We start from the raw sequence: 12408 nt of genomic DNA on the forward strand, positions 1-12408 counted from the left end.
GCTCACCCGGTATAGATGCCTGTGACATCCTTGTGCCCGCTCACCCGGTATAGATGCCTGTGACATCCTTGTGCCCGCTCACCCGGTATAGATGCCTGTGACAGCCTCCTCCCCGCTGGCCACACACTCACACACTGGTGCAGGTGCTAGAGTGTGTGTGAGAGAGAAGGGGGAGAGGGAGACAGAGCCGGAAGCTGCATTTGGATGGTTTCCCCTGAGTGGACTGAAGTTTGAAATCATAACCGTCCCGTCAGCAGTGGGGTCCCGAGATGCAGAATGTAGGACTCTTTCAGTGTTGGTTTAGGGGAGGCTCTGCAGTCCGCAGAAGTCCGTGCAGAGCCAGGAGCAGCCCTGGGGTCTTATGATGCTCAGGTTGGCCGTCCGCCTCCACCACCACCACCACCACCACCATCCAAATTACACTTTGAGTAGGTACAGAAGAATATTTCTAGCTACGTGCAAGGGTAAATGCGAATCAGGTAGTGAACACCAGTTGTTGCGTCCCCCCAAAATGGGTACCCCAATAATGGGTCCATGATTAAAGGAGCGAGACTCATACAAAGAGAAAGTCAAGCAAAGCTTTATTTCGCACCAAGTATCAAGAATCAGACTGACCGTCAAACAGACCGGCCGCAGCAGCCCCTTATAGAGAGGACGACCCCTCCCTGCTTTCCAGACTAACTTTTATAGAGCAAAGGCCATGTGGTTGGGCCTGGCCACACACAGGTGGCCGATGAAATTGTAACACACAGAGAAAGCTGCACAGTCCTGCTAGGTCACACACGGGTGACCAACTGAATTACAATTTACCCTAGTAGACATTTGAACCAGCCTATCATCTAGTTCAGAATTGGCGCCCAAAATGGACCCAAAGCACGGGGCCCATACTCCTTGGTAGCTCGGAGGCAGTATGCGCCCCCGCTGATTGGATACCTCCACCTGGCCCCACCCACCCTTGTACTTGGACTTTGTTACGTGGGACTGGTTTCCGGGACTTGTTTTTAAGTAAGTTCCCCTTGGTGGGGGTGGGGCAGAGTCCATTTACGTTTTACAACAAAATGGCAGTTCAACCAGGGTGGGGCCCGCTCTGGCTGAATAGGCCCTCACACCCGGAGCCCACCGTCCGGTTAAAGCCGAAGGTCAGCGGATCCGTCTGGAGTCCTGGTAGCCCCATCCCTCCCCACCAAGCAGCGACGGTAGCCACCCTCCCCAAATCTCGTGTTCATCGTTCCCTGCTTTCTGGAACAGTTCTAGTGCATGTATTTGGGGGCCTAACCGATACCGTCAACCACGCACACGTGTGGCCTGTGGGGACGCGTCGCATTCTTCTGGAGCCTGCTGTTCTCGCTCAGCGTCATGTCCCCACGAACGCCGAGTGGAGCTGCCACCCACTGCTCTGACTTGTGTGTGGTGTCCTGGTGTAGGACAACCCGCTGCTGGTGGAGACTTGGGTCATTTCCAGGATCTCACCATCGAAGCAGCGCTTCCTGGGTCTGCACTGGGGGACACGGGACGAGTTGCTGCGAGGTGCGCACTTGGGATTGGAATTGCTGGCCACGGAGGATGTTTGGGTTCAGCATTATTAGCTCATTCTGAACTGTTTTCCAAAGTGGCTGAGCCCATTTCCGCCCCCACAGCGGAGTCCAGGCTCTCCCCGTGCTCTGCTTTCTTGTCAACACGTTGCCAGCCATCTACATCTGGGCCGGTCCAGTGGGTGTGAACGGTCTCTCCCCTTGTGTTTACGGGCCGTTTGGGCTTCATCTTCTGTGAAGTGCCTACTCGAGTGTTTCCCCAGTTTTCTTTGTGATTTATGTGTGTGTGATGGATTATATACCTGTAGCCTTTCTCACCAGTTTCGCGAAGAGCCTTTCCCAGTTTATGGCTTGTGGTGAACATAAATTGGTCATTTCATGTGCTCGGACGTGTCATTTCCCCTGTAGTTGGTGCTGTTTGGGTACTAAAAAGGGCTTCCCTGGCAGTGAGCAGAGAGAGAGGCTCCTATATTTTATCTGATGGTGTTGCCTTCCACATTCAGGTGCAGGTGTGTGACCCACCAGGAACTGATTGTTGCGTATCGAGGAGAGGCCCATCGTCTCCCTTTTTTGGGTTTCTCTTCTAGGGATGTTCCAGTGTCCCAGCATCATTACTGAAACAATGCCCTATTTCCTCCTGCTTTGAGCTGTCATTGTGCTCATAAATCAAGTGTCTGTAAAGGTGTGATTTGGTTTCTGGCCTTTGCTCTTTCTTCTGTGTAATTGTGATGATTGAGTTTTTTGAAAACATACAGACAAGATCTTGCCAAGAGGTTGCCTGACATTATAATGGATCTATTGTTCGGTTTAGGGAGAGTCAGTATCTCCTCGTAATATTGGGTCTTCCAATTCACTTATATGGTGTCTTCTTTCATTTAGGACATCCCCAATCTATTTCAACAAAGTTTATGATTTTATCCATAAAAGTCTGACACATCTTCCACTATAGATTTATTCCTAGGCATTATAAATTTTAAATGACTATTTACAGAATTACATTTTTGCCTGCTTGTTGCTTCTGGTGCATGAAAGTGCAACTGATTCTTGTACACTAGTTTTTTTTTTTTTTTGTACACTGATTTTATAACCAGCAGTCTTATTGATTCCTTTTTAATGATGAACATTCATCTGTAAATTCCCTTTTTGTATCTACCTTTTTGGCGACAGTTTCCCTTCCTTCATTTCCAATCCTCATTACCCATGCTTTCCTTCCGTCCCCGAGCCGGCGAGGACCTGCCACACGGTGCTGGGTTGAAATGGTGGTCATGGCCAGCTGTTGCTTAACTGTTACCAGGCCGTTTGCTGTGGGTTCGGAGTATGCCCTGCTATTCCGGGTTTCAGACTTTTCACCTTGATTCGTTGTTGAACGGTATCAACCACCTGTCTGTGTCTATTAATATGGTATGTTTTCTCCTCCTTTGATCTGTTCATGTGTTGGACTGCATTCGTCGGTTTAAAGTATTGAATCGCTCTTGCATTCCTGGAATCAAATTTTGGTGCTTTGCGGCAGTCAGTTTGCACATGCTGATTTATTTAGGAAGTTTGCACTGACATTCATGAGTGAGATCGGCCCACACTCCGCTCATGCTTTTCTTCTTTCAGTTTTGCTTCTGAGGCTATGTCAGCCTCATAAAATGAGTTTGGAGATGTTCTCTCTTCTCCTGTGTCTGGAATTCTTTCTTCCTTGGATGACCAGTGGAGGTCTTTAGTAAAATCAGTTGTCTTTAGCGTTTTTCTTTGTGGGAGGACTTGGAAGTAAGGATTCACCCTCCGTGAATTTAAAAATAGTTTGGTGTTAAGGAAGTTTCTCCTCTCAAGCTGATCCATTATTTATTTGTTTGTTTGAACAGAGAAGTGATTGAGAAGAAGCCAGAGAAGTTTAAAGTCCAGTGTTTGACAGACATCAAAAACCTGTTTTTTCCAAATACAGAACCTTTTTATGCTGCTTTTGGAAACCGACCGGCTGTAAGTAGTAAATTGGGGGTATATAAGAGGTCTGGAAATAACCGCCCTTTCTGACAGCAGCCATCTGCAGGGCGGGTCTTGACCCCATGGGGAGCCAGATTCTCCTCCTGCTGGAATTAGCCGTGAGGAAATGCACAGTTACCTCACGGTCTGGTCTCTAGCTTTCTTTGACGATTGGCTGGTGGGTTTCAGTCTGAAGCTTGAAATGTGGGGCTAGAACCTTCAAATTCCAAACCACTTGCTAATTTAGTCAAACAAGAAGAACCTAGAATAGGATTAGACCATTGCTACTGGCAGAGAAGCACAAAGCCAGGCCTTCACACCATGGCGCAACTGGGCATTGCAGGTTTTCAGAGCGTTGTAGCGTCTAGTGATAGAAGTGCTTGGAGATTTTTAGGTGTACACCCAGACTTGCTGGAGAGTTTAGCGTTCTGGATAATATAGTTTGGTACTAACTTCCCAGTAAGAAGATCCCCCTTTTGAAACTGGGTCAGAGCATAGCCTGCAGGGCTGTCAGATCGCAGGGGGCCCTGGGAGCCTGTTTACTCATGAGCTCAGCTCTAGCAGGATGAGCGCGGAGGCCCCCACGGGGAAACTGATTTAATAATTTCACATCCAGAGACACTTTTTTCTCTGCACTACTTGGAAGTAGAGTTCTGGTTAATGAAAATTTTATAATAGTGCATCAAACTTGAAATATCCCGTATTTGTGTTTATAATGCTCTCTTTTTTTCCCCCTAATTTTACTTTTCCACATACAGGATGTGTATTCATATAAGCAAGTAGGAGTGTCCTTGAACAGAATATTTACCGTCAATCCCAAAGGAGAGCTCGTACAGGAACACGCAAAGACCAACATCTCCTCGTGAGTGTCGTGCGCGTGCTGGGGGGTCGCTGTGTCCTTACGTTGTTAGAGTCTCCATCTCGGAAGCATGTTCACAGTTCACACTCTGCCTTTTTGTCCTTTGTTGCCTATATTTTCATCATGGATTCCTACAAAGAAAATACAGTTCAACTCCTGGCAGTTTGTCCAAAACTTAATTTTTGGACAATCTGCATTAAATGAAGCCCCTCTGGGTCAACAATTTAAACGAGTGGTTAGCTTCTGCCACTGAGGGGAACCGCATGAATTTCAAAACTAGTGGTTTCGATTGGCCAAGGGAGGGTTGAAAGCCTAGCGTGCGAATTGGAAATGGAACCGAATCGAGGTGTCATGTGAAGCTGTATTTACGGACGAGAAACTCTGTGTCTTCGCACGCCGACCTGCCACCCTGCTCTCACCAGAAATTGCCAGAATTCCTCTCATACTTGCGGTCGGAGCCCCGGAGTCTCCCTGGGGCAGTGGGCTGAGTGGGCTCGTGTCTGAAAGGACGCGTCCTGGGCGGCGCAGACTCTCCTTGACTTGGGTGTGCTGGCTCCGGGGTGCTCCCTCGTGAGAGTAGAGAGCATTTCCTCAGGCCTTGTGTGGGTGAGTGTTGCCCAGCGGGCGGCACCGGGCAGACGGCTGTCCTCCTGCCGTGCCTGCTTCAGGGGCTGCACCGTCTACGCAGACCTAGAAAAGAGCCCGTGGCCCTGAGTGACCCCGGGGAGGACTGCAGGAGTCCGCCTCGTGGGCAGGAGTTGAACTAGGGGTTTGGTTCTAGCAGCTTCGCAGGGAACAGTCTTCTCCAGGCACCTCCGGTGGTTTTAGGTAAAGGAGAGATTTAGGTTTCTTCTAGAGCACATTTTCACACCCAGGGTGATCCTTACGCCCGTTCAAGCTTACTTTAGCCTCCATGGGCTGGAGGGAGCCAGGGGCCTGCCCACGTGCCTCCTTCCCCCAGTCATGCCTGTTCCTAAGCAGTTCTCAGGATACACCGGGAGAGAGAGGGGGACGGAGCCAAGAGCCTCCCTCGTCCTTCAGAACAGGGGACGGTGCCGGGCTCCCTCCTGGCTGGCAGAACAAGAGCAGGGACAGATTCCTTCCCCCGGCCACGTCTGGAGTGGCCCCAGCAGCATCGGGGGCCCTCTCTCCCGCATTCCCCAGTGTTGCCCAACGCGCCCCCCCCCCCCCCCCCCATGAAAGCGTGTCCTGATTTGGAGAAGGTCAAAGAGATCACTCTTCAGGGTCAGAAAACCCATGAACTGATGAGGCACTGCCCAGAAATGGCCACAGCCCGGTGACAGGTCTGTCACAAGAGAGGTGGCAGGACGGGGTCGCAGCCCCAAGAAGGTTTACCCCGGAGGCCTGTGGGGTTATCCCCTTCTCTGAGACTCTGAGGTTCAGGCACCTTGGCCTGGGTAGATCTCTGTGTGGGAGGAACTTGGCGCCTTGCGATCTCGTGCCAGGCCAAGGACAGGAGGCCCTTCCTGGGGTGGGGGAGCACCCCCTCCCCTGGAGAGCACATGCTGTCTCTGGCACCTAACTTGGGACTGTCTTTTTGGATCCGGGGACACCGTGTCCGAGACATCGGATGGGTAGGGGCCCATGGCAGACGGGGGGGTTGTCCGTGCTCTTTGCCATGGCTTGTGTGCGAGAGGGGCACGGCTGGGGCACGGCTGGGGCGCGGCTGGGGCGCGGCTGGCTCCCAGAGCACTGGGCAGTTTGGATCGGGGGCCTGTCACACACCCTGACGACACACCATGAGCTGCTCCCCATGGGGAGGGGCTGCCTCCCACAGCCACAGAACTCAAGCAAGTAGGTCTTCAAGCCAGGAGGCATTTTAAAAATTTGTTTTAATCCTCAGGAAAGACGTAATTCTTACTTGTTAGGGGAGATTTTCCCCATTCTGTGCAAGCACGATGTTCCTTATAAGCCCTTTGGGGCTCCTTTATTAAATACACACTCTCATCCTTGGTTAATAAGGTATTTGATGCCTCAGAACATGCTAATTCCTGGAGTTTGTTTTGAAAGTCCTTTTTGGTTTTTAGCAAATTGGAACTGGAGAGGGACCCTGAGCTTGTCAGAATTTCTGGTTGGAGGCGCCCGGAGGTCTGAAAATGCATGTTCAACACAGCAACTTTCTTTTTGTAGTATAGGCCAAGGAGACTAGGACGTAGCATCTTGGGAATACACAGAAAATGGAGGGAGAGAATGTTGAGAAACACTCCTCTGGTCCCACTCTGTATGCCATAAAGATGGAGGGCCCGAAGCCCAGAGAGGGCGAGATGCGCACCCAGGGTGACACAGCTCCTGAGTGTGGGAGTGGATCCCCGGTCTCTTGTCCCTCAGGCGAGCTAAGGCTTCTTCCCAAAGGCTAACAATTAGCGAGGGCTAATGTTAATAGTGGACGTCGACAAATTCACTGAGCACCGAATATGTGATTTGATGGTTGCATACGTTATTTTATTTCACTCTGGTGGACGCTGGGGCAGTTTTCCTTTCCTTTCCTTTACAGTTGAGGAGACTGTGGCTTAGAATGGATGAAGCCATTTGCCCAAGGTCACTCAGCTGGTAAATGGCATAGCTGAAGGTCAGGTCTGTGTCTCCTTAACCCAAGGCCCAGGGTCATTTCCTTGCACAGCAGAGCTGTCTGTATTGCACTAAACACACACTTTTATCTGAGGTTCTTCCTGTAGGCTCGGGCATGAGCTCCGAGGCAGGCAGCTGTCCACTGTCACGCTGATTTCCTCCTGCCCCCCATTTCTCACTTGTCCCCCTTCTTTGGTCTTCCATGCCAAGTCAGGTTTCACCCGCCTCGCCCCGGGGGGCCTTATCTGAGTCCTACTTGGCACCCACACTGATTTCCTCTTCATTAGTGAGGAATTATTCCAGAACAGTTGCCACCGGGTTAAGCAGGGTGGTCTGTTCCCAGGGTTGTGGGTCTCTCCTAGCTTCCAGGCGCAGCACAGGGGGACCTGGCTGGTGTTCCGCGTGGCCAGGGCACGGGGGTCCCTCTGAGGCCCTGATGCTGTTCATTCTCCCTGCAGGTACGTGAGACTCTGCGAAGTGGTCGACCACGTTTTCCCATTGCTGAAAAGAAGCCACTCTTCGGACTTCCCCTGCTCAGACACTTTCAGTAACTTTACCTTCTGGAGAGAGCCACCGCCCCCTTTTGAAAACCAGGATATTCATTCCTCCTCAGCGTAAGATGTTGCCGGCAGCCTCGTGACGTCATGTGAAGACCGGCGCCCCCGATTAAAGGATAGGCCTTGGGAGCCATGGAGCAGGAGCTCAGTAGCCTGGTGTGCGGTCATTTGCTTAAAAGCAAAGGAATCTGAGGGGCATTTCTCTCCCTGCCCCATGCCCCGGGGTGGACATTTCTAAGTGGGGTGTGAGTGGTGCACTTTAGAGGCCGCGGGTGCGTTGAGGGCGGGAAGGCATCCCTCGGTGGCGGCTGCAAGCCAGTCGCTGCGCTGCCCTGCGTCCCCTCTCGCAGTTCCTGCCTGGTTCCTGTGCCAAGGTGGCTGCCAGGGGTTCCCTGCCGATGACCGTTCTGCTGAGGCACCCCCGGGACATGGCCGAGGAGGGCCTGTTTCCACCTGCCCACGGGGTGTGCCACCTGTGCCCGCGTGGCGGGAAGGCTGCGGGTCTCGAGACCTGCCCCTGCGGGGTCTCCCCCCCCTCACTGTACAGGCTCGGCCTGGGGGTGTCTCCCAGCAGTCTCTGCCGGCAGGTCTCATGGGTAGCCCATAAGTTCTTTAATTCCTTGGGTGAGAGATAGCCTAGACAGTTGGTATACTTCCCCTCCCATTTTTGTGGCCGAGGCTGGACTATTTATGCCTTAATGCATCTGTGGCAGGCATTTTATTTAGAATGTGCTTTGTCTGGCTCTCTCTAACTTTGCAATGCCTTAAATTCAGATTATAGTCAGCATTCCTAGGGCAGTGTTTGGAAGGAGCGCGACACTCCGCCGGCTCCCTTCTCCAGCCGGGTGCAGCTGGAAACGCGGATTCGAGCAGAGCTCCTGCCCTGTGGTGATGGTGTCGATCTCTGCTGGGAGCTCTCCAAAGAAAGGAGGTGGTTTTACGAAAATCATTTCAAGACGTTATGTGCTTTGTAGATACTCTTATTTATTATTTTACTCTGATTGGGTTATTGTTAGGAGAATTTTAGCCATAGTATGTTATTGTAGCTGTCATGAACACATCAGAAGGATAGAGACGTTAGACTATCCAAAGAGCCTTATTCTGTAGATCTTGCAACACTGACCTTCCTTCAGAGTGTATGGGTAATACTTTTTATTTTCCCTCGCTTTTCCCGCTTGAGTTAAGGGCGAGTGGGTAATACTTCGAGTGGCATTCTTCACGCTGGCGGAAGATGATTCCTTTCCTCGTTTATAAAATTGGCCTCTGGAGAGAACAGTTTGAAAAGTGAAAGAATTATTTTCGTAAAAGATTTTGCTTTCCTTTGTGAAGTATTATTTTTTTAGAGAGTGTTTTACCCCAGTGATTGCAAATGTTTTCCTATTTAAATTGCATTGTCATAAAGTCAGAACCTGCAACAGATGAATGAAATTTTACTCTTTCTGTGAAAGAAAATCCAGAGGTGTTGCCTTCATTGTTGCTGGTGGGCTCTGTTAGCAAGGGGAGCCTTTACAGAACTGTCCGCCTGTGTCGTCGACCACAGACTTGCCTAGAATTGGAACGTGCATGTGCAGATTCCCTTTTGGAGGCATTAAAAGTAATTAAAGATAGTTCTGCCTTAACTACTCTGGCCTGGTTCATTAGTGACCTTTAGAGGCTATGTTAATTCTGTCCTGAGGGTATTTTCGGGGTGAACTTGAAGCGTTGTGAACTGAGCACGAGGTCACGTGCCTGCAGGGGCCAGCGTACTTTGTCCCCTGCATGGGGGAGCCTCCGGCTTTGAGGAGGGGTTGTGTGTCCCATGTCCTGCCACCTAGCATACCCTCCATCAGGACGACCAGCTGCAGTCACTCTCTGTGTGGACGTGGGAGAGCTTGCAACCCTGCCCTCCTAATTTTGCTGTACCTTACGCCTCGACGCCACTGCACTCAGAAACAGAGCCTGCCTTCCAGGAGGTGACACGCTCGGATGTGTGTCACACCCAGAGCGTGACCCCTGGAGGGGCTGTAACATTCACATCTGCCTTGTGGCTTCCGAAAATGAGATTTGTACGTGGCCGCACTCCTGCCTCTTTCAGCTGGCTTATCCGCCTTTACACACCTGTTACCCAGTAGCCCCGTGGGTGGTCGTGCGCCGGCATGCTGTGTCTGGACCCCACATTTCCCAGTTGCCCTGTGGAGACGAGCCCCTCCACGGGACATCATCCAACGATCATCCCATGTAACTAGGGAGAACTACATACCTGATACGTGGACAGATGATTAGACTTTTCGAGGGGAACTCCCTTTTCCATTTTAGGTTGAGATCACCACTTCAAATATATTTTATTTACAATACTTGATCTGTGTTTGTATGTGCCAGCACGGTGACCCCAGTCACTGCGGTGCCTCACGGTGTCGTGCCGGCGGCAAAGCTGTTGTAATAAAGGAGACGGATGAGCGATTTCTCTGCAAATCAGGCGTGTGAATTTCAAAGTGTTTTGGTGAGCTACTAAGTTGCTTTCTAGGGTGTGAAATCAAGCATTTTTTATTGTCTACTCAAAAAAAAAAAAAAAAAAATCCTTAAGGCTATGGACCTGTTCAATATCGGGAATGAAAGAGCCAGTCTTTTCCTGATGCCTTTGGTGCAGTGCTGTCGCTCCTCCGTAGGCAAAGGGGCTGTGTCCGGGGCCCCTCCTCCCGGTGGGAATGACTCGAGAGCAGAGCGGGCTCAGCTAGTGTGGTGCGTGCAGGTTCCCCCAGGGCTTGGCCCATGACCCATGAGGCACCCAGCAGGCTCTGGTCCGTGGTCTTGAATGAGATGCTCAGGTACTGCTGCAGGAGGAGACACTGGAGAGGCTCAGGAAACCAAGGTCCTTATCCCTGAGTGTAACGCCACGGGAGGCACTTCACACCATGCAGAGCCCCGTGGGGAGGCTCTAGGGTGGTCGGAAGGCAGAAGTCACCAGAGGGAGGGGAGAGCCTAGGCCAGAGCTGTTCCCGGGTTTCCAAAGGAGAGGCGGGGCAGGACAGGGGGTGTCTCAGAGTTAACGCTTCTGTGTCTTGAAAACAAAACAAGCTCCCCTTATGGCGCTGACCATGGCAGATTTCCTCTGATTTCAGATTGCAGGCTCTCTTATCTGTAAAGTAAAAATCAGCCTGAGCCGGACTCTCTGGCCTGGAGATCCTCACCTGCTCCTGCTCTCGGCCACCCTTGGCTCAGCGGCAGCACGAGGCTATGCTGTTTCCATCCGGTGCTGTAGTGGCTCTCACACGCGTGCAGGAAAACTAGTTCGGCAGCTTGGATTTCCCCAGTGTCTCAGCTGTAAACACCTGAATATTTCAAATACTTCCTGTCTTGGTCTTCGAAACTGACGCAGCCAGCCGGACTCAGCAGCCCTTCGTTGGAGCCTGGGGAACACGGACAGCGGGCCTCAGAGTGCCCATCCCTAGAAAAGGGAGGGCCGTGCGGCCCTGGAGCAGCCCCGGAACATAGTCCCGGTCGCGGAGGAAATTGGGCAGGCCTCGTTCAAGTGAAAAGCCGAACTTCTTTGGAATCTGGATTTCCTGGTTGTAGCGGGAGTGTTCTAACCAGCCCTTCGGGAGAGCTGTGTCCGATCAGCCAGCGCTCATCTCCCTCCCTTTGTGTGTCTGTACTTTGTCTTCAGAGGGGGCAGAGGACGGGGCGGGGGTGGGTGGGAGCAGGACTGCCCTGCTTCCACGGGCCTGGGGGTGGTGGGAAGGCATCCGTCTCTGCAACAAACAGAAGTGCTTAAAACGCCCATCTTGCTTTCCTCCTGCTTCTGACCACTTTTCCCATTCGTGCTGCATCCCAGACCTGCGGAGCATCCCTGCACGGGTGGGTCTGTGGGGAATGCTTGATGCCCTCAGGAACCCTGAATGTGACCCCACTGAGGTGGGCCCTGGAATCTAGCAGGCCTCAAGTGGCCACCTGGGGGCACAATCAGTTTTGGTTTGGAGGCACAGCCTTTAAAACATCATCTGGGCTTGACAAAGGCCCTTCCCTGTTGTGCTTGTCTTGGAGACTGGCCAGGTGTGTGGAGGGCTGGTGGGGAGGGGGAGGCGTGCCCGACGGGGACTGTTTGGGCGCCAGAGTGCCTCCGACTGGCACAGCCCAAGGCCAGACATCACTCACCAGCTCGGAGGAGGGAGCAGTTTGTGGGTGATTGTTGTTCAGGTTGAAGAACCACTTAGATCTGTGATTCTCAGAGCCTGCAGGTCCAGCACTGGGAGCTCGTTAGAAATGCAAGTCCCTGGGTGCGACCCCAGCCCCACTGAACCAGACCAGGAGCGTGGGTCCCACTACCTAGGCTGGTCCAGGATTCTGGTGCACGCTCAGTTTCCAGATGACACAGTGGAGGCCCACACCCGGGTCCTTGGGGCTGCTTCTGCCCTGGACTAACCTGGCCTGGCTAGAAAATGAGCTGCTCCTTTCCAGGAGGCAGTCCTCTGGAAACTCACTATGGGAGCTTGATTGACTCAGGCGGTGCCGTGGCAACCCTTGGATGCACGGCTGCCAGCCTCAGCCCCCTTCCTGGCATCGGCATCTTCGTGGGCTGGCGGCGGCCAGGAGGGGACTCCGCCCGCTCACTGAGACGGGCAGCTGGATGCGTGTGAACGGCAGACCTGGGCTGTACCCAGATTTCTGATGGCCCCCTTCCTCCCCCAAATTGTGGGAGCCTGGAGGGGCTGTCCTGATGCCAGCTAGCTTTTCACTGGCGCAGGAAGTCCATTCAGCCCTGCATTGCCTTTAATGAGTTTTGCAAGCAAGTGGCCTCTTCCGGTGACTCATTCTGCCTTTTGTGTGCCCGGAGATTGTGGTTTTAAGTTTCACTTTGGAAAGTAACCGCTACTTCTGCTGCTTTCTCTGCTGCTGGAATCTGCACAAGTTACATTCATTTTGCAAC

At 52.2% G+C, this 12408-nt stretch overlaps 1 protein-coding gene across 8 annotated transcripts in view; it reads left to right on the plus strand.

Moving 5' to 3' along the window:
- Positions 1-9124, plus strand: part of LPIN1 (lipin 1) — a 67520-nt gene extending 58396 nt beyond the window's left edge. For all 8 annotated transcript variants that reach the window (XM_059405162.1, XM_059405164.1, XM_059405165.1 and 5 more), the window contains 3 exons: positions 3383-3497; positions 4259-4362; positions 7407-9124. In XM_059405162.1, the coding sequence (XP_059261145.1) occupies positions 3383-3497; positions 4259-4362; positions 7407-7566 (379 nt within the window). In that variant the 3' untranslated portion in view covers positions 7567-9124. The remainder of the gene's footprint in view (positions 1-3382; positions 3498-4258; positions 4363-7406) is intronic.
- The last annotated feature ends 3284 nt before the right edge of the window (positions 9125-12408 follow it).

This window comes from Mustela nigripes, chromosome 7, assembly GCF_022355385.1.
Source record: "Mustela nigripes isolate SB6536 chromosome 7, MUSNIG.SB6536, whole genome shotgun sequence".
Taxonomy (NCBI): domain Eukaryota; kingdom Metazoa; phylum Chordata; class Mammalia; order Carnivora; family Mustelidae; genus Mustela; species Mustela nigripes.